Genomic DNA, 21,811 nt, shown 5'->3' with positions numbered 1-21,811 from the left:
GATGCTTTTTTTTTGCTGGGGTTTAAGGCCGTAAAAGCTGCTTTACGTTAGCGGTATCTTGATGCAAACGTTACAGTAAACTGTTTTTAAAGTGATCTACAATTTTTCAATTGATACTTTGTTCTCCAGGGTAATAGTTAAAAAATTAGCTAATCGAGTTTAACTACTAAGATAACTTTGAAGAACGAAAAAATACTGGAGACTAGGTCACGCGACTCTAAACAACCCTTAGTTGGTCTCACGCTTGGCTACTTTCAGCTGGGACACCTGGCATAAACTCCGACCAACGTAACCACCTATAATCGAAACACTTGCAAGCACACGGAAGAAAGAACTTGTTGTTCGTTAAAACTATCACACAACGATGAGCAAGTGTGAATTAAACGATGAAGACGTTACGTCTTTTCAATGAACACAGGAATAAAGGAGGGGTATTCCGTATGTTTTCTTTCAGTGCAGCTTCTTGTTCAGCTCCTATATTTTCATTCAGCCATTGAATTAAATCTTTCATTTAGTCTAGGGAGGGAGAGAGAGAAAGATGAATCGAAAGGCAGGGAGGTTAACTAGGCGACGTCCAGTATGGTATGCCCTACACGTGCACTGACGCAATGCGCAGAACATGTCTGCATGAAATCCTAGTAGAAAAATGAGTGCTTTTCAAGGCACCACCGTCAACTGCGCTGCTGAATTCTACATCATACGATGTGCGTACCTTTTTGATGTGATATTAATTCTCAGTTCAATGGAACCAAGTTCACGATGTAAAGCTTATGAGGCAAAACAGCCTTGCTGAAATCTTTTGCGATGGAAAGTAGGTTCATGTGGTGCACAGCTGGACCACGTCCAGCACAGCAGAGGGTGATAATGGGAGTAAAGAAAACATAGATGGGCTTCTAGAGAAGTGAAGATTCCAAAGTCTCATTCCCATATAATACATTTCCATTCCGCACCGTAATATCTTCCAGCGCTGCAAGCAAAACGTATTGAACACCCCTCTTAACATACCCTTTAACAACATTGTTAGCATTGCTTGAAGTCGCTGAGCAGCCATTGTGAGCACCTTTCATGACAGTCCAGCCACTTAGAAGCAGCAGATGTCGTAAAAGCACGGAATACGACACAGTTGAGAGTCGGTCACGACCGTGTGAAATAAGTGTGGGCGTACTCGCACAAGCGTCCTGCTGCTGTAGAAGTGACCAAGTTGGAGACAGAACCATCTAGTGTAAGGTGGATTCGGTGGAGCTCTTTGTAGCACGCCAGCTCTTGTAACAAGTGCAGGTTCAAGAAAGCTCTTCGAATTCACTTCCTTGGCAAGCGTTCATTCATAATGGTTCATGTCCTCTTGAGTCCTTCCCCATTCTTCTTTAGTCGAAGAGTGTAGAGCGGCCCTGTTTAGTCGAAGTGCTTAGCAGGGTGGATGAGGTGTCAAAGTAAGCATAACTCCACGGGGCCACCTGGAATGAAAGAATGGAAAATATTTACACCACAAACACTGCTGCAATTTCCGCGCGCCAATTTTTGAAGCATTCTTCCAAGTTCAAAGTGAGGATCAAATACTGACTGTAACCTTGATCAGCAAATATAGAGAAAAGAAATTTTCACCGCTTAACCACTCGCTTGTTCGGGCTGAACTTGTGCACGGAGACTGTATTTTGCAGCATGTTTCGTTTTGCTCCCAGCACATGCCCGAATCGGTGAGGTAATGTCTGCATCGTACGCTATGATGACGAAACAGAAAAGAAAAAGTCGGTTTCTGCGTAGATGTTCCAGACACCACCTCTGGCCCGCGGAAGGTTTGAGCGGGTTCCTGGTTTCGTGCCTCGCTTTCATCGGCTTTTTGTCATTCTACTGCCAAGGAGAGGTGACGCTATGAGTACAGCTACTGCGAAACCGTGTTATTTGGACCAGCCGCGCAGTACACCGTGCATACATTAGACTATTTCTAATACTTCAATCTAGTACCCACTCAAACGTGTATGAAACAAAGCTTGCCGAAAAATCTAACTTGTGTGCGAAATTTGAGCTCGAGGAAACCAGTGGTTTGGTCGAGGGAATTTGTAGCGAGAGCTACACTGGGCTACCAGTCGAACATTTCGCGGTGGTCTGGAGTAGCCAGTTGTGCGCATGCGCCGGTACCGTGGCAACCGGAGAGGAGCAGCAGGTGTGACGTGCGCTTCGCCGTCCCCGCGGCCGCGCGCTTCGTCGCTGCCTCGCCGCACGCCGGTCTATCACCCGAACCGCGAGGCGCATGCGCAGCATTGCGTGTAAAAGGCGGAGATGTAATGAGCGCCTGCATCACAACGTTTGACAAGGATGCAGAGAAGGAGACCTCAGCCGCTGCTAAACGGCGGTATAGACAAGAGAAGACTAACTCTTCCGATCCTGAGGTTGTCGCCTGAGGCTACTCAACAAAGAGAGCATGAGCGTAAGAAGGCGAAGAGAGCAGCGGAGACGCCCGAGCAGAGAGAGGAACGCCTTGCCAAACGGAGATGCCAGACTGCCGAGCGTAATAGATTGCTCATGGCAGCCGATATGGAGCCCAATGTCTCTCAGTCCTAAACATACAGTGACCACCACAAGCTCAGCCAGGGAAACGTACCTCTTGCTACGTGTATCCTGCAAGAGCCGAGCTAAGCCACTGCCAATTTTTTTTCTTTTTTTCTGAGAAATGCAGCGCTCAGAGTTCTTAACCAGTGTCATTTAAAGCGCACAATTCATCACGACGATTATCTAAATCTGGAATTGATGCTGCTCGCGTCCCCGAGCGCTTAGAAGCTCTACCGAGAAGCGAGATTTGTTTGCATCAATAAGATGCTTTAGAATTTGAATGCCATATAAAAAAGCTTTAGTCATTATTAACCAAGCAAACTTAAAAAAATATCAGTACCAATTTAGCAAGTAGTTCTGCAAAGCTCGGAAAAACCGATCTGTGGTGAGCCAATCTGCTATTAGAGCAAATATCCAAACAATACAGCTTGCAAAACTTCCGCCTGTGACGGCTCGTTTTGAGGTCAGGAACCTGTCTTAAGTTTCCGTCGTTGCACTCATTTATTCCGAAACTGAACCTGCTCAAACGCCACTAGCCGTAACTTAGGTTTAAGAATTTCTGCTTCAATTCCACCAAAGCCTGAACATCCACATTAGGCGCCTCCAGGTTCAGAGTACACCCAACGTGCCTCTTATCACAATAAGTCCTCTTCCTCAAAGTCCTCGTGTTGCGTCAAGAGGGGTGGTAGTCCTTCATGTTTCCTGTTGCTACCATCTAAATAATCTACTGTTCATGAAGTGTAAGCCCCCCTGGCCGGCGTTGATGACGTTTTATATTCTTGTTCCACTCGGAACAATGAAGTCCGGGAAAGAAATTAGCAGTTGCTGATCCGTTCTCAGAAATGAAACTGTAATTCAGAGAACGCAGAACTGCGCAGCTATATTCAGGACTTGACTTAGGATACCATTAAGAGCGGTTCCATGAGAGAGTTTATATCGCACACTGCGCGTGGAAAATGGATAGATGCAATTAAAGAGCATCCCTTTTTATCGAAGTGGTGGCGGAAGTTTCTATCTTGGATACTTTTCTTGCTCTTGAGATAACTCTGAAGATAATTTTAAACATTGGTCAAACTTTTTGCGACAAAGGAAATCGGTGTGCCATCTGACGGCAGAATGTGGCTCTGAAGTAAGGTAGTTAATTTGTAGCTATGTCAGTGAAGATGCCGCCTTTGCTATTCGAATGTACACTCATGAGGTGATGCTACGTTCTCAAAAGCGAGAGAAATGTGAGAAAAAGACCGCGAGAAAATTCACACAACAAACACCTCCTCTCGATTACGACCTACTTTATTTATTTATTTATTTATTTATTTATTTATTTATTTATTTATTTATTTATTTATTTATTTATTTATTTATGAATACTGCGACCTTGTACACAAGATCAAAGCAGGTGGGAAACATTGTTTTAAGATGCAAAATTACCGACACATACAAACAAAACAGAATTGCACATAGAACGACCGCAAGAAAATACCGCGGCAAGGTTATCAACAACCATAATTTTAAGTGCACTTCAAACAAATCCAATGATGTCTGCCTGAAAACATTATCCGTGAGGTTATTCAAATCAGTGATGGTCCTTAGAAAAAAACAATATTTAAAACAATTAACTGGCGAATTTAATGAATAGAGAGAGAATGGCGATTTCTAGTTTGGTACCCCAAGGATTAAATAAGAAAAATGAAGGTGTCAACTTGGAAATTATTATTAATTGAAAGAAAAACTTTAGGCGCCATATGCGATTTCTGTTTCATGAAATCGCTTTCTAAGAGTTTTTTTTTTCTCTCTTTGCGTGCCTGTTAGCAAAGGGCATAAATGAGCCTTGTTTTGGGAAGCCTTTTACGGACGTTTGCCTTACAATCTCAATTAAAGAAAAATTAGTGCTGGTTGCGACTGAAACACGCATGGGTATCGCCAATAAAGGTCGCTTCAAGGGGACACCTAGTCTGCGCAAATAGGCCTCTTTTTTGTTATATCTGTGTAGATCAAAATAACTTTTGGATTATGTACGTCAGGAAAAAAACCAGCTGTAAAATAGGAAATAGTGTCTTTGTACATATCGTTACACACCGGTAAGCCTAATAACTAGACGTGAAGACAGATGGAATTTATATGCTTTAATGGCTGCAGGCCTAGCACGGGCGCTCCTGCCCTCGCCATTGCCTGCTTCGTCGTTTTCTAGTGCGTCACAGTATAATTGTAGAGTACCCATAAGTTGAATTATCAACCTCTGCTCCCGTTCCTATTTGAGTGATGAGTTCGTAGCGGCCAATTGTAAAATTTGTTGCTCCGTGAGCTGTACTTGATTAGGGCACACGATAAACGCCCATGCGAGTGTAAAGCAGAATTATTGCGGAACGCATTCCTGTCAAGAAACAGTTTTTACTTTTGCATAATTACACTTCCTTAATATCGGATATTTTTGTAAATCGTTTGGTTTATGGGTTTCAAGGTCCCAAAGCCACTCAGGCTATAGGGACGCTATAGTGAAAGGCTCCGGAAAGTTTCGATCCCCTTAGGTTTTTAACGCGTACTGACGTCGCACAGCCCTCGAGGTTCTAACATCCCGCCTCCTTCCAAATGCGACCGCTGCGACCGGGATCGAACCTACATCTCTAGTTGGCACTGCAACCACTAAAATGATTAAATTTTGCATCCTACGCCTTCGTGATGGCGATGAAGAATGCTTTAGGAAAGTGCTGCTCTACAGCCGGCTGTGAAATCATTTTGAACTCAGAAATCTTGACTGGAGGGGAGTGGTCACGAAAGCCAATAATACCGATGAAAAAAGGCAGCTGTCTGCCTTTAGCGCGAATCCGCAAAGTCAAATTGTCATTGCTGCAATTTCAAATAACTACAGCTCCTATTTGAGCCGCTTTATGTTTGGTAACTGAATAGTCATGCTTGGCCAAGAGTTAGGCAGTGAACAAAACCTTCCCATTCTGTGGCGATGATTTCTAAACTGCAGGTCGGCACATCGGGTCGTCATACTTGAGCTAAACAGTCCACTAAAGTTTTTATAGAATAGCCGCAGAATTTTTTGTGTTTACAAACTTTCCTTTTTTCATTGAATGGATGCAGTGCATGTGGTAACTCTACTGTTACACTGCCTTCAGTGAGACTACCTTGACGCCACAGTGCCCCATGCCTAGAGCACAACAAACCGGACACACTTGGGAAGACACAACGCAGCGTTTTGCTGTCCCGTCTGTGCCATTTGTTGTGCAGCCATGGAATGCTGGAAGCAAGTCGCGCTAGAAGCTGTCTTGTGAAACCACATTGCCATCACAATGAAGATCTCACTCCAGATGTCACCACGTCGTATTAAAAATACCAGCTCCGCGCCCACGCGCAAAATATGACATACCACATAAATCATGCTGCTTCTGGTCGGAGAGGAAAACGGTTGCTTCGGTTGCGTTTACTACGCCGAAGGCTAAGATGATGTCAAATAGTTTAACTCATGCCTTCGTAACTGTAGGGCTAAAAGTACAGTGGGCTAAAAGTAATGTAGGGCTGTAACTGTAGGGATAGTACTGTAACCGTAGGGCTAAAAGTACAGCAAACGTCCCATACCCCTCGAAGCCATTCATGCTGCATTTGCCGTCAAAGCTTTTGGCTAGTTCTATTTGCACCCCCCCCCCCCCCGCCCCCTCCCGATTAAGCACTGATGCCATGAACGCGGAATACTGCCAGAACCCTCACCTTATCACTTTGACGACACTCCCGCTGGCAGAACCGGAAGTCCGACTCTGAGCTTGACTTGACCGCCGGGAACCGGTAGCAGCACTGGTGCATTTCTTGTCGGTGACTTTTCAAGTATCGCTCGTTGTGGCGGGCATCGCGGCAGCCGCCACCTATCCTGCCTGCTACACCCAGGGGGAAGCAGCCGCCGCGTCCGCCGTCCCGGCATCACGTCTTCGGCGCCGTCTTGTGCCTGGGCAGCGCGTTCTCATTGGCCTTCAAGGAGGCCACGTCCACGGCTATTCCAGCGCTCGACTCGAAGCTATCCGAAACGCGGCAGATTGAGCTGATGGCGTTCCACTTCCTGGACACGTACTGCTTCATCATGCGTCTGAAGATGCGGCTACCCAGGTTGTAGAGGATGAAGTTGACGGCGAAGTTTGTGTAGTAGAGCAGCATGAAGTATCGCTGCAACAGCAGCACGTGGTCCGGAACTGGCTGATTGCTGATGGAGAGCACGAACACGTGGATTCTCACCACGTAACTGGGCAAGTTGAGGATGATGAACACGGTGCACACCAGGAACAGCATGCGGGACACGCTGATCTGGCTCGGGTGCATCAGCAGCCTCTCGGGGTTCTGGTGCTGCAGGCGGGTGCTCCCGTTAGCCGACACCGTTGTAGGAATCGCCTTGTTACTGGCCGTCGGTGAACAGCCGCTTGAGGTGTTGCGGTTGTCTGCGGGAAGAGAGACTTTAGTTCGCTAGTGAGCTCTCGAAACGAATTCAAGTGCGTTCGCCGAAGATAAGAAGGGCATTAATAAACAGACCAAAATAGACGGCGTCTTTTCTTTCATTCGTGGCCCTTAATGTCCTTGTCCACAAGATTAGCATGCCCCATGATTCCGAACAAATTACCTTCATTTCAGTTTGCTAGGTTTGCCTCAAGCGTCCACAGAATCACCACCGTCATCATCACCCTGACTACACCAACTGCTGGGCAAAGGACTTTCTCATGTCTCTCAAATTAACCCTGTCCTTTGCCAGCTGAGCCCAACCTATGCCAGCAAACTTCTTAATATCATCCACCCACCTAACCTTCTGCCGCCCCCGACTACGCTTGCCTTCTTTTGAAATCCACTTCGTTACTCTTAAGGATCAGCGGTTATCTTGCCTTCACTTTAATGTCATGTCTAAGCCCATTTCTTCCTCTTGATTTCGATTAGTATGTCATTAACACGCGCTTGTTCCCTCACCCATTTACACTGCAGGGTATTATCCGTGCTAGGAGATTTCAAACACGCTGGACTTCAACGAACAAAATTTGCAAGGCATGACCGAGCTAACCTGACGGCACGCCTCGTCAAACCAAGGCATCAGTAAGATATTTCTTCCGAGGAACCGTTTGATCCTGACGTTATGTACACTTATTTCCCCAGTGCTGACAAGATGTGCCGGACACGCCTGTTCTCCCCCGTGTGGCATATGCAGTGATATACACTGATGGGGTAGGGCTGGCGTCTTTTGTCTGCGCTGTGGGACGCAACCGAGAGTAGGCAGGGAAAAACACGTGACCAAAGTCATGTCCAAGATGACATACAGGATGATTACACCGATGTTTAAGCGGGTTTTACCGTTAATGGGCAGCTCTGCAGTAGGGAATTCGGGGCACAGTTTCTGGTTTCGGTGAGCATTTTTAGGGATTTTCAAGAAGCTAGATGGCATACGCTGAAAGCTATGCGAAATACAGAAGGCGAAGAGTTAGAGTGGTCCGGAATTATAGGTGTTAGAGCATGGTAGCATGTTATCTACTTCTTGAATATTTAGATTTCTCTGAAATAAATCTTTAGCTTCTGAAATGCTACAGCGAGACTGACGGGAGGTGAAAATAGCAGCTACTCAGACGACCGTAGCGCTCCTGTTGTCCTCTTCAGTTGCATCCTTTTTGCCAGCAAGCCCGTCATTTCTGCCCGGCATTCAACAGTTAACATAGTGTTCTCTTGCGTTACTCCAAAGAATAATATCAAGATGCCAAAAAAATATACTTTTACAGGTTACTTTTACGACAAACGATTTTGTATTAAAGCAAAGCTTTCCTAGCAAAACACGTCGTTTCTGAACTTGCCTGCCTATCGGGCAGTCCACTATTAGCTGTCGTTAAATTATAAGTTTGATTACTTTTCACTTTGTTTATTCTGCTTCGCTCTCATCAACCTGACGGGTGGTTTTCTTGAAAAATATCAACAGCATTTCGGTATTGAAACCTAGTAGGCACACCGATCTTCCAAGTACTGCATAGAATGCCCAGAAAACGAATCCGCACACAGTTAGCAAAAGCCCGAGCTGACACGCTTCATTTCAAACACCGCGGCCAATGTAACTGAGGCCGGAAAGTCTCAATCTTAAATAGACATTAAGAAAAACCGGAACCAATTTTTGTGTTCAAGCATTTGTTTTGTGGTTTCTTCTGGGAATGCTCGTGTTCGGCCGGCAGCAAAATGAGCCTTTATTGCCGAGGAAATTGCATTCAAAACGGTTTTGCAGCCACTGGATGCAAACCTGAGACGTCTACCTCAGGCAAGAATCCGTGATTATCGTTTTGAAATGAACGGTGGGGAGCCTAATCTCTGAGAAATGCGGAGAAAGGTGTTTACGCGCTTACTTGATAAATAGTTCGGTGGTTGCGACACGAGTATGTAAGGTTTTCTTCAGTTCCACTTGTGAATGCTCCGGTTTCAGCGAAAGTGGCGTCCTGATCGTCGAGTGCGGTTTTCAGGCGATACAGGCTAGCTCCACTGGGTCCTCAGTATGGTTTTTATTCTCTCGACTAAGAGAGGAATTAGTTTTACGGTGTTCCAAACGAGGCGGGAACACTTGCACAAGAAAGTGAAAAGCAAAAACTGCCGTAATTACGCCTTCTTGGAGAAACATATGCATTAGAGGATGACTCTTCATGAAACTTAAAATTTGGGCAGGTCGACCATTTGCAATAAGTTATATCGCTCCTAAGTCCCGATTAGCCATGCACGTTTTGCGACGAAGGGTGAAGAATTTCTCTAGTAAATGTCTTGCGTTTAACCTCATACAGGATTTGTTTGACGTTTAAATTCTTATATAAGAGCACAAACAGATGCGTCAATTTTTGAATGATGTAGTATTGAGTGTCAATGACAAAGTTTAGCCTGTGAGGCATGCCGAAGTTAAGAGTTCCAGCTTATTTCTGACTTCTCTGGGTAGTATTACAGGATAACATGGAACATGACAACTAGACTAGCAGCAAATTTTTGCTTATGCAAGACTTGCTTGCACTCAGAACTCCTTCGTGTCTTAAGACGTCGCTCGAGATGTCGTGCCCAAGCACCCTCGTTTCTGGCCGCAGAGAGATTGATCGGATGTTTTCCGCATGCCGTAGCTGTCCGCGCCAAACCAGCTAATCGATTCCTCGGACATGGCGACGCTATCTTGCCAGCATGGCTTTGTTGTCAGTATGCGCCGAAATTTGCCTTTCATATTAGCTGGGACATGTTCAGCGGCGGCTTCTTATTGACACAGCCATCGCGTGAGCTGCAGCAGTGCTCCGGCTTATTTGTTCCCTGCTCTGAATTCCCTAGTTGGAGATGCAGCAAGTGCAGTCACTAGGCAGGGCCCGGAAGATGAAAAGGATTCACCGGAACTCATTCTGGATGCATCAGTTTAATTCGAGCCTGGCAATCCTCTTCAGCGGAAGTAAACAAGCGACACGTTGTGGTGGCAAGTCGTTGTTATTATTTCCTCCACCTATCGTTCAAGTATTGCGCTGCCATTGTTGTTGATGTTGTTTGCTTTCTCCTTGTATTAATGGATTAAAAACAACGTTGAGACGCTGTAAGTTTTTTTTTATTGTTTCCTTTCTGTTAAGTTTTGAGCCATTTCTTGTCGTTGAACTCTCATTTTTTCATATGTTGCTTCATCCTTATACGATTGGGTATTGGACAATACTTTGTTATTGCACTCCGCATGTTGTTTATGATGCTCCCTCTCACTGCAGCTGCATTGTAAAAAAAACACGTTCCTGTTGTTGCACTGTTATATTGTTCATGTTATTTCCTCCCTCTACCGTTGGGTTGGGAAATACACCTTAATATTCAACTACCTTTATTGTTAATGCTGTTTCGCGCCTGTATCTTTGGGTCGAGATCGATATGTCGGCGTTACATATTCGTTGTTGTTTATATTTTTTCCTCCTATATCGCCTGGCTTGTGAACAACACGTTGTTGCATAATCGTTGTTGTCAATACCGTTACGCGCTATCGCAGGGTTGGGGCACCTTATAAGATTTTGTTTTTTCCGCTACGATATAGCAGTGTAATCCCCATACATAAAAAGAATGAACTTGATATAGGAATGCGATAGGAATATGCAGTAATACGATGGATACACGCCTATGCTTGGCAAGGGAGCATGCCATTGCGATGAAGGTCCGAGAAAATAGAACTGCTAAACCGCATCACGAATGCACCTCCTCTCATCGACTTATTTCGCTCATAAGACACTAGTGTTGGCAGGAAAATCAAATAATAATGGGCTATAACGTTCGAAGCGACACATTGTTTATAAATTAGTTACTGCCGCGAATTGAGCGTGTTGATGCATAAACTAGAAATACCGACAGCAGCGTAAAAGAAGAAAAATGGGCAGAGAATAGAGAAAGACGTGCACTTGTCTACTCTCTGGTTGTCTTGACTTTCTGTTGTTTCTTGTTTTTTTCTGTTGTCTATCGTCCGCTTTTTTTTGCGCTACTGTCAATATGTCTTGTTATAAGTTATGGGGATGCTGTACTGGACGGCTCCGGAATAACTTAGATCATGAATGGTTGCATAACTTGCGCAGACCTCGCATAGCACACCAGAGCTCTTCTGTTTAGCCTCCATCGATACACAACTGTCATGCTTACACCGTGAGAGCTGCCATGGATGGGATCAAACATACAAACTTGAGATCACCGGCCAAATCCCAAAGCTACAAAGCCACAGCGGAGGGTTCCAACTGTTTTCGATTCTTGAGAGTGTACTAGTATATTTACAACAGGGACTGCAATACTGGTCCTCTGGGTTAAGCACATTTTCGAAGTTTTGAGAGCAAGAAATCAGAAATTTTGTGACGAAAGTTTATATTTCTGAAGTCCACAATTTCTGTTAGTCACAAAAACAATATATTGCGCTCTTTATGTTCAGCCCTGGTTTTCAAGTACCCTTGTTTTACGTTGCGCTGCCGTTATTTGAAGGAAAGCCGCATTTCAGCGTGCGTTAACGTTTACAGCGTCCCGTTAAGAGACCACGTTGTATATATGAACGTTACTTGTTTAAATTTACTGTACAGTTTCTACAATTCTTCATATTTACCCATCAGTACTCTGCTCAGAAACCATGATTTTGATAACGAATATGCAAAATGACACTGCAGTACATTTAATACGTCATTCAATGCCTTTTAAATTACTTTTCTTTTTGCTGCGTTTAGAGTTTTCGTGCTCCCAGTATGACACCTGACGGAATGACACAATTTATTGACACAGGCAGTGTCAGGGCATATCAGTTGTATTTATTGCAATATACGAAATTTTTTAACTACAAATTTTCTATCTCAGTTTCGTGAGCAAAGCTCGAATCATCTTCATCCCTTAGACTAGAGCCGATAAAAACAACATCACACATGATCTGTCAGCTCTTCACGCATGTTGTCTGCGAAAGCTGCATTTGATCTGACAGAATGTTTTGTACCACCTATGTCAAAAGTAACCAGGAAATGCTGTTTGTTACTTAACTCTACAGCGGAGCTCCTATACAGCACTCCTTAACTTGCATAATGTAATACAAGTAGGGCCCTTGCTTCAACATTTCGACAACTTTTGATTTGTAGCAGTGCTCCAAGTGGCCACTATACGGCTGGGAAGCAATGTCGTCGGGTTGTCCTGACAAAGACGGTGAATCTCACCTATACACGCAAGAAGTATACTTTGAAATTGGTCAGAAGAACCGGATAGTGTATCATACAAGCTTTATATAGAACTAGACTCATAACAGAAATTCACTCAGCTGTCCACTTAGAGACTACGGAAACGCCATTATCACAACAACCTAGAGGACGATAATGTCCTCCGCCGAAAGAGCTTCCTCTTTGGTGTACTCGCTATTTTTCCAAGCGCTCAAACAACAATACCGCCCCTCCAGTACACTGTTGCGAGGGAGCACCCCCAAATCGTGCCCGGAGGCTTTATCTGCCCTGAACGGTGCTTGTCACGCACATATGCGGTAAAAATAGGAGGCGACAGCGAAACCTTGGCGTGACCAACGTGAGTATCCCGCCGTCGTGAACCCCAGCGAAACGGGATCAGAAGCTTTTTCTTGAGAAAAACACCTCTTGCATTGTTCTTCTTTGTCAGAGAGCTTGTAATTAGTTCATTTCCGGGGTACGTCTTCATAATCGGCGTCTCTAGCAGAGCAATCGTTGCACCTTTTGCAGTGCCCTTCATTTTGATTACACAGACTTGGTGCTACGTGTCCTTCCTGTTCACATATGGTAAGCGAGACTCACATCAGCCAATGGTGCGACCCACCGGGGCGATTCAGTGGCTGTGGGAAAGAGCAGCTGCACTGAAGGTCGCCCAGTGAAATCACGGCCATGATAGCCGGATCTTGATGGCGGCAAAACACGAAACACGCGTTTGAAGCGTTGGGGTGCCACCGTGGGATTGAGAAACCATAACTGGTCAAAACTATTCCGGTCGAAAACAGGCTGCTGCTTGCTCCCACGGCTGTAAAAAAGTTTTAGATATTTTCTACAAGTCTCTTCAACGCTGCTCCTTATAGAACACACACACCAGACGAATAGGCGAATCAATAAACAGAGCGAGCCGCCACCGCGTGAGTACAAAGCTCGTGTGTTGAGAGGCCCTCAAATATTTAGAAGCAATCTTCTACGTTACTAGAGGTTAAATTGAAACACGTTAGAATAGCTGTGGCGCTCTCCAATGCGGCGCGCCGGCAAGCATCCGGAACCTCCGTCCAATTCAGTTTCGTGGCCGTTGTTGTTTGAGCACGTGCAGGAAAAGCACGAGAGACAAGCTTTACTTACCAGGGTCACCGGCGGAGTCCATCTGAGCGCTGTTTGCACGCTGTAATCTCCTCCGTGCGTTGAACAGGTACAGGGCACGTCCAATCATGAAATTCATGATGACGATCAGTATGAACGGCACAATGAGCGTCACCACTGTGTCCATGATATTCGTGTAGTGCAGAATCCTTGAGGCAAGGGGAGGCAAAGAAGAGAGAGAGAAAATAGCGGAAGGCAACATTTTGTAATTGAACTCAAACTTCAGCTTTTATGCACTCAACAAAAACTCTTTTCAAGGAAGTCGACGAAAACACGATCACAGGCCTGTCTAAAAGTTAACTTCCGATGACGTATAGCACAACACAGAGAGCTATGTTCCCAAGCATGCTTCTAAACCGTCGAACCGTAGTAGAAAGAGCATGAAGATTGGAGTAAAAAAAAAAATTGGACAGACAGTGAACAAAGAATGAACACAAAACTATACGAAGCTCTGATGTCCAGCCAGCGCTGTGCATCGTCTCGTGTTTCGGCTTTCTCTACGCGTTCCTGCCTTCTGAGCAGACATGCTTCCGATAATTACGCTGCTTAGTATGTCTTGCTGTTTTGTAGTAACTGACGTCTGAGATTTACGACCAGTTTCCAGTGTCGTGAAACTAGCACACGGGAGAAGATTATTTATTCTCTCCAGTAGGCTATTGAGAACTAAGTTTAAACCTTATTCTGTGTTGGGTGGAAGACCGCCCAGTTGGAAAGCCAATTTTGAAGGAGCCTAGCGAAATACAGCATCTAGTCGCAAGTACTAGCCGTCGCTTGGCCAACGACAGCCCTATATGACAAGAGAAAATCAGAGACAGTAATGGTCATGCTGCATGTTTTTTTTTGTAATAAAATGCCCCGTACACACCCAACGAGACTGCTTGCTTTTTTTAAATGCTTTAATATATAAAGCCTTTCAACCCTGCATTAGAGTTTCCCGGTTCTCTAGGATGATTTGAAAAGCACTTTATCTGATTGATGCTCACACAGAACCAGCAGTGGGCGGGCTTCGTAGAAGCCAAAAACAGGCAAATGGTCGACTGCACTGGGTCTGTGTTAAGTAGCATTTTGTCCGAATTTATCAATCCACCCTGCCTATGCAAAGTTTTGGTACAAATATTTTATTACAAGCTTAATACCACTGTTTTGTACAGCAGCTCAGCTGCGCGCATCTATCTTTCTAATCGTCTCAACGTTAATGCTCTTGTTTCTTTATCCTTAACATATTAGCGTTCGCCAGCCCCTCACGCATTCCTGACACCATTTATATTTAGGTGTAATGCATAATGAAGCATTATAGGTCAAGCAGGAAAGCTCTTTTTGGGCTCCTAATCTATGCAGATATATGAAATTAAAGGAATATTTCTGTATACTCCGATGACGTTTAGTTTGGTTGACGTTCTGAAACAGTTCTCTTTGATAATCGATATCTGCCTAAGACCTTGAATTTGTATTTTGCGTCGTAGAGCACGTTATCACATGTATGTATTTTACCGACGCCCACAGGTCCTTTCCGACAAATCCCGGTCATTATATATGTATTACACGAAACATAATGAAGTAGAAGGCTTCGTTAATTTGTCTCTGCCTTGTTACAGTAGAAATAATAACTAGTTGATCTAGAGTTCTCTCATTGGATGAGCAGCGGTAATTATGCTTATGTATTTATTCTCAAGTGATTCACTCTCTAGTGACACTGAAATGAGTTAGTTCCCAACTGGTTGAAACATACTGATAAACACAGTATTAGGCTTCATGGCGGGTGGCTTATTAAATTGTTTACATAGGCGTCGTTGTATGTGGAATTAGACAGGTATGTCGTGAACACAAAGTGGTTTGGTTTCTTTTACGGGGGTTTAACTTCCCAAAGCGACTCAGACTATGACGGACACCATAGTGAAAAGCACCAGATATTTCGACCACCTGGGGTCCTTTAACGTGCACTGACATCGCCCAGTACACAAGCCTCTAGAATTTCGCCTCCATTGAAATTCAACTACTGCGGCCGGTATCTAACCCGCGTCTTTTCGACGAGTAGAATCACCTTCCCGCATCGCTGGCACTAAATAATGATGACCGTTTATTTCGAGAATGCATTCGCTAACATTGTATAAATAGCAACCTTCTGTAAAATTACGTTCGTATTTCTATTTTTAGTTACTTTATGTAAACATTCCCCTCAATAATGTCGTATGACCCTGATGGTATTTTAGATAAATAAATAAATAGACTCTCGTCGCGAGCTAATCATACGAAAACAAGATTAAAGTTTGCATTATTTAGCGCCTCTAACGCGCGTTCTCTTCGCAGGAAGACAACTCACTGCTCGAACTCAGGCCTGTGGTGGCACTCCGAAGCGCCGTCTTCCTCGACAATGACGTCGGTGAGCAGAAGCAGGTAGGAGTTGAGCAGGAGAGAAGCGGCGGCCGTGGCTCCGACCGTGACGCGAGCTCGGCACCGGGTGCCCAGCTGCAGCCGCCAGAGGGGGCACTGAACAGCGAAGCAGCGCTCCGCCGTGAACGTCACCGTCAGCCACACTGACCAGAAGCTGAACGCCGACGACAGGTAAAGGATTCCCTGGCATACGCCCTGCTTATTCAGCATCTGCATAAAAAAAACGCAACGGAGAATATGCCAGCGTTCAGTATCCGCACCACTGGCTCCTAGGCCTCCGCAAGAATTAGATCGTTATCATCATCATCATCATCATCATCATCATCATCATCTTCATTTATTTTCTCTTAAAGACCCCTAGGCGGTGCATTACACAAAAGGGGGAGCAGAAAGAAAGGCCGCCACCATCTGGAAGACGTTGAGGTAACGAGCGTTAGCTTATTGCCCATGCGTAAAACGAAAGTCCGCATCCAGCGGGGCCAGTGAAGAAAACCCGGAGCGGGCACAGCCAATTTTAATGACCGCCATCTTGAATTCGAGGAACCGAAACTATGGCACCATTTCGTCCCCTGACGTCATACTCACATAGTTCGACCTCTATCCATCATATTGGACCGTGACGTCATCATTGGCACGTGGCAGGTGATTGTCTCTACAGTGCTATTGTAGATGACGCCACAAGTGTCAATGCGAGATGTTGTTTTCTAGTTGCTGCCACAGATCGCGCTGTGATCTCAGGGTGGAAGCAGACCCCACGAAATCTCGAAACATGAGGAGTAAGAGCTGACGCTCTTAAAACAATAACACAAAAATTACAACAAAAATTGTTTTTTAGGAAAGTAAATGACGTAGTAACTGCCTTATATAACTCCGTGGACACCCGAACCGCACCGTAAGAGAACAAATAGAGGGATGAAAGAAAAATGGAGGAAAGAGGTGCTGCAGTGGAGGTCTCCGGGACAATTTGACCACCTGGGTATCTTTAACGTGCGCTGACATCGCACACCTAGCACACGGGCGCCTTTTGCGTTTCGCCTCCATCAAAACGCGGCCGCCGCGGTCGGGTTCGAACCCGGCTGTTCTGGCTCTGTCGAAGACCGCCTTAACCACTGAGCCACAGCGGCGGGTCAATAGCACGGAAAGTACAAAAATTTGGAATATAACAGCGAAGAAGGCAAACAAATTTTAAAAGGTCAGTAAATAACAAAACTGTGAACAATCACTAATGCACTTCCTTTCTAAAAAGTTAGCGCACTAATGAAAAGGAACCAGCGCAGAAAAGAATGCAAAGAACGTTTGCCTACTTCTATATTCGTTTAATACATACTGAGATTTTGACGATAACTTTCTGTTAACGGCATATGTCAAGCAAGAATAAAAAAAAAGTAACAAACAATGTTGGGCACCTTTGTTTCGCACTTGCGCATTACGACTTAATGTGGACAACAGAAAAACTAGAAAACAGGCTTAACAAGGTTTTGGGCAGTTCCGAAAATAATGGTCCTCAGATTTCTTTTGGCTACCTCACTATTTTGTGTATGCTCAAGTAACTGGTATCCGTTCAGACTTTTGCGGGTTTAAGGTAGGGGTGAACACTTCGCGCTGGAGCTGTATGCATGTTTCGAATATCGCAAATATCAGACGCGAGGATCCTAATATCAGAGAGTAATGATATTTTGGACTGTCAAAAAAGTGTATGCTTGGCAAGAGGCATTAAAAGGCAGCCGGATAGATCACAAAATTCGTAGCAGTGAATAATCTGCGTCATTATTTTAATCGACCTGTGGCCAGGAAAACATTTATTGCGCGCACATGTGGCAAACAGGAACTACACTATTTGCGTTCAGATGCTCTATTCAGTAGAAAAAATCATCTGCCGAGCTGCGGCCAAGAACATATTAGTCCTACACCAGCTTGATACCAAGCTTCCCCGAAAATTTGGCGTATGCGTGCTGTCAACTGCAATGTTTTTGCGCTTTATTACTGCACAATCAGGGCGCACAGTCCAACGCATAGCGTGCAATCTTTTATAAGCCTCATGCCTAGCAATTTCACGATGAATCAAAGCTTTGACGCCAACGTACCTTGACGCCCTGTTTGTCGAGCCAGACGAAGGCCATGAGGAAAAGATAGCCAAAGTCGGAGAGCGCCAACGTTCCCAGGTAGAAGCTCGACGCTCGCACCTTGAGTCTCGTGAAAAGGAATGTGACGAAGGACAAGCCATTCCCGACCAGGCCAAGCACAATGAGCAGAGGAATGAAGAAAGTGTACAGGTGACCCAGCACTGTCACGGCCCGCTGGAAGTTCTCCGAGAACTCCTCTTCGTAGATGCCTTCTTGGGGCCACCCTTCACTGGGGTGCAGCGGCACGTCGATGTTGGTGATGTTGTATTCGGTGGTCGCCGCAATGGAGGACGGGGCTATTATTACCATTCCGTACTGTGCGTCGGTCATCCAGAAAGTTGGCAATGTCTCTTCGGGGTGTCCAGAGGATTAAAGAGGCGATCTTTCTTGCTCGGGAGCTCCGGTTATCACTGCATGTACACAAACACAGAAAAGTATTTCATGATGCTTGCATTCCAAAAACAAATGCTTTGCTGATGAACTCGCAATACTCTCGCCCACAAAGATGCTCCCGTCTCTCTTCACGCCACAAAAAATACATCTTGGAGTAAAGATGAATAGATCTAAACCTAGCTCGTACAATTTCAGTAAGTGTGTGCAAGGACATGACATCTGGTATCAACAATAAAATACTCTGGTTAACTGCACCGCGGCGTTATTATAGCTGAAGTACGATAGCAACGAGTAGTTTAGTCACTTGACGACCGAAAGCAAAACCTGTGCTAGATTTCCGCTTACAACTAGAGAAATCATTTCATGTTTCTGCCCGTTTTTGTTTCGTATTCTTGACTTATCCTTCCGACACAGTTCCTGCTGTTGACATGCATTTCCTCAGATAGATAGACAGATATAATAAAGAGGAGGAGGGAAAGACAGGGATGTTAACCAGAAAGGGGTTCTGGTTGGCTACCCTGCACTGGGGAAGAGGGAATAGGGGGCTAAAAGGAGGAAGAGAGAAGGGGAAACAGGCATAACACACACACGCACAACGCTGTCACAATTTGTCACTCAATCCAGTCGCTCTCAAGTAGGCAAAGAGTGCCTTGTATGCCTTGAGGGCAATCGACTGCTGTGGCCACGGACCGAGGATCTTTTGCTCTGTTAATGCATTTCCTCACTTACTGCGAAACCTATGCGCATGAAAATGATTTTGAACAGAAAACCCGCATGACTCGAGCAAGGCGATTTTGTTGCTGCTGTTCTGTTTGCTATTGGAACTTTTCATTTTTAATTATTTTACTGAAACTCTTAGGAGCATTAAAAAAGGCCGGTTGTAGGAATGTACATGCGCAGAAGCAGCATTAAGCGAAAAAGACGTAATGATAGAAAATTTCAATATTACAAACAATGGAACTCGCTGACAGCAAAATCACAACTGACAAAAATTGAGAAGGAACTTTTAATACCAAAAAATAAACACCAGAACACATTTGGAACTGCAGCGTAGAAATACAAGCAAAAAGAACCTTTTTGAACAGAAAACCCGCATGGCTAAAGCAAGGCGTTTTGTTGCTGTTCTGTTTGCTATTAGAACTTCTCATTTTTTAATTCTTTTACTGAAACTCTTAGGAGCATTGAAAAAGGCCGGTTGTAGGAATATACATGCGCAGAAGCAGCATTAAGCGAAATAGACGTAATGATAGAAAATTCCAATATTATAAACATTGCAACTCGCTGACAGCAAAATCACAATTGACAAAAATTGAGAAGGAACTTTTAATACCCAAAATAAACACTACAACACTAGAACACATTTGGAACTGCAACGTAGAAATACAAGCAAAAATAAGCTGCGTCAGTAAATAATGCAACAGTACAGCAGACCGCAATAAACTGTAAACACATGAAACACTGGTAAGAGATGTCAGCGTAAGTATTCGCTCTGCAACTTCTGCCAGTTAGCGTCGAGGTTAGCTATGAACACGCTAATGCTGGGAGAATCTTTCCACTGTGATGTGGCTCGAGGGAGCGTAGAAATATTGAATGTCCGAATGTAAAACTGCGTTGCTTTCTGGAGCAGTAGTAAAGTGCGTGAAGGTCTTTTAGTGGTGACGGAGACAGAGAAGTGTTGCGAACGCGCCTCTGAAAAAAGCAAGAAAGAGAGAGTGGCAAAGATCGAATGATTGAAAGTTAATATCACTGTTTATTGTTTTGTCATTTACACTATGAGTTATTTCTGGAATACGCATCTTGCGGCTCGGTTCTGAACGGTTTCAGTCATGCTCGATGAGTACAGTTTGTGAGGACTTCACATAGACGACACTAACTAGGGTGGGGCGTAGAAAACTTAAGTAGGCCAACTTGCGAATTTTAAGAGGTGAACTGCGTAAATTCTGACGCAAATATTCGAGTTTTGTAATAGCTTTAGCGCTTATGGTTCTGATGTGAAAAAAAAAAGATGAGCTGTGCTGTGAAATTAATAATTATGTATTTGCAAACATGTGTGGTAAACATCCATTTGTATCGTTTATAGCACAAACCGCCTCTTAAACAAATCGCCTCTTAACGTTTAAAACGCGGCACCATGAAGCGCTGTTATAAAAACAAAAAAATTCAATCGACAGCTCGCTTATGCTTTCTGAATGAACCGTTAAAAAATGTAGCCACGTTGAAAATGAGTAAGCATGTTTTTCATGTTCCTTTTTTGGAACATTGGCGTTTCCTATATACAAAATGAGAATTTCATCTGAAACTGATTTTAACGACTCTGCAGAGAGAGCTTCTTTTTCGTCCTATATCAAAGCTATCTTGTGGCGGCCCGCATTATTATCGTACAGTATAAACAGCAAATTATAGAAAAAAACAACTATGCTTGAATAATATTTCCTCTCACAGTTTGAGCTGTATAGTACAGAACTCTCTGGCCAAGGCAGGCAAGAAAGCGTTTCTTGAGCAGTGGATTTTACAGCATAGAGCTGTGATTCGCATATCTCACTACAACCCACGCGTAGCTCCGGTCCCCGATCACGTGGCCACCCTCTTGCGCGTGCCTCGCGTTGCATTCCTCGTATTCATGTCTTCATGTAGGATGCGCGCTAGGGAGGTAAGGAAGGTGCATGACCACACTCCATGCAGCACAGGTAATAGGCCCAATATTGGAATGCGATGATTTCACTCTGGTCCTTTGTAGCACCGGCTTTTACCAATATGTGTCCAATATTGGGCCGATTACATGTGCTGCTTGGGACGCTGCATGCGTCCCGCCACTCCCTTAGTGTAGTCTTTGCCATACTCAGGCGGGAGACGGGGTCGTGACGCGCCCCAGACGTTTCGAAACGCCTCTCAGGCGCAGCATGTAGCCGGAAGGTGAGAACCCGGAGACAAGCTGCAGCTCCAACGTACATAGCATACGCCTGAGATGCTGTCCAGATATGCGCTGTTCAGTAGCCTGCGCAAATGTGTGCTCACATATTTTTCATACTGAATGGGACAGCGTTTATTCCAACCAGCATTATACGGGACAACCTAAAATACGTCTGTCTTTAAATTCTGCTATAGTCATACACCAAAGTTCCGAAAATGATACATTTGCACAAAACTCATCGCTAGGGAAAGTGAAACAGCCTTTAGATTTTTAGTTTTTTTTTTTCCTCATAAATTACCAACTATTTGTCGTTTCGCTTGCACTGTTGTTCATTTCAGCATTACTTTTTTCCAGGGAAGGGGTTTCAAAAACACTCGGCTGTGATAAGGCATGGATTACAAGCGTTTTCATTTATACTTAATTTTTTTTAAATAAGTTGTTAAAAAACATTGTGGTGATGTTTTGCGCAATCATTATCCAGTTTACGAAATCAAGAACTTGAAAGAAGGATGTATTTTGAAAGGAAAAATTGGTTTTTATATCTCTCATTTTTGAAACACTGGCAAGCAAAACGTTAATAAAGCCAATTTTACGCGCGAGATCCTAAGAACTTACAGAAGCAACAA

General features: G+C 44.4%; 1 protein-coding gene across 1 annotated transcript; it reads right to left on the bottom strand.

The window, feature by feature from the left end:
• Window positions 1-296: 296 nt before the first annotated feature.
• Window positions 297-18,190, bottom strand: LOC144103657 (uncharacterized). Its single transcript, XM_077636319.1, has 5 exons — window positions 17,843-18,190; window positions 15,688-15,968; window positions 13,350-13,516; window positions 6,259-6,974; window positions 297-1,454 (listed from the first exon to the last, which is right to left on the bottom strand). Exons 1-4 carry the CDS (start codon window positions 18,188-18,190, stop codon window positions 6,466-6,468), a joined length of 1,305 nt encoding a protein of 434 aa, XP_077492445.1. The 3' UTR covers window positions 297-1,454; window positions 6,259-6,465.
• Window positions 18,191-21,811: the final 3,621 nt, after the last annotated feature.

This window comes from Amblyomma americanum, chromosome 9 (assembly GCF_052857255.1).
Source record: "Amblyomma americanum isolate KBUSLIRL-KWMA chromosome 9, ASM5285725v1, whole genome shotgun sequence".
NCBI lineage: Eukaryota > Metazoa > Arthropoda > Arachnida > Ixodida > Ixodidae > Amblyomma > Amblyomma americanum.
This window is presented reverse-complemented; position numbering and strand designations above follow the sequence as displayed.

What these genes read in the sequence shown, in the direction of transcription:
- LOC144103657 (XM_077636319.1), bottom strand. Translation starts at nt 18,190, where the DNA reads ATGGTAATAATAGCCCCGTCCTCCATTGCGGCGACCACCGAATACAAC. An exon ending in TCGACAAACAGGGCGTCAAG is followed by an intron (nt 15,969 to 17,842) that starts GTACGTTGGCGT and finishes TTTTTTATGCAG; the next exon opens with ATGCTGAATAAGCAGGGCGT. An exon ending in GGACTCCGCCGGTGACCCTG is followed by an intron (nt 6,975 to 13,349) that starts GTAAGTAAAGCT and finishes CTCTTCCCGCAG; the next exon opens with ACAACCGCAACACCTCAAGC.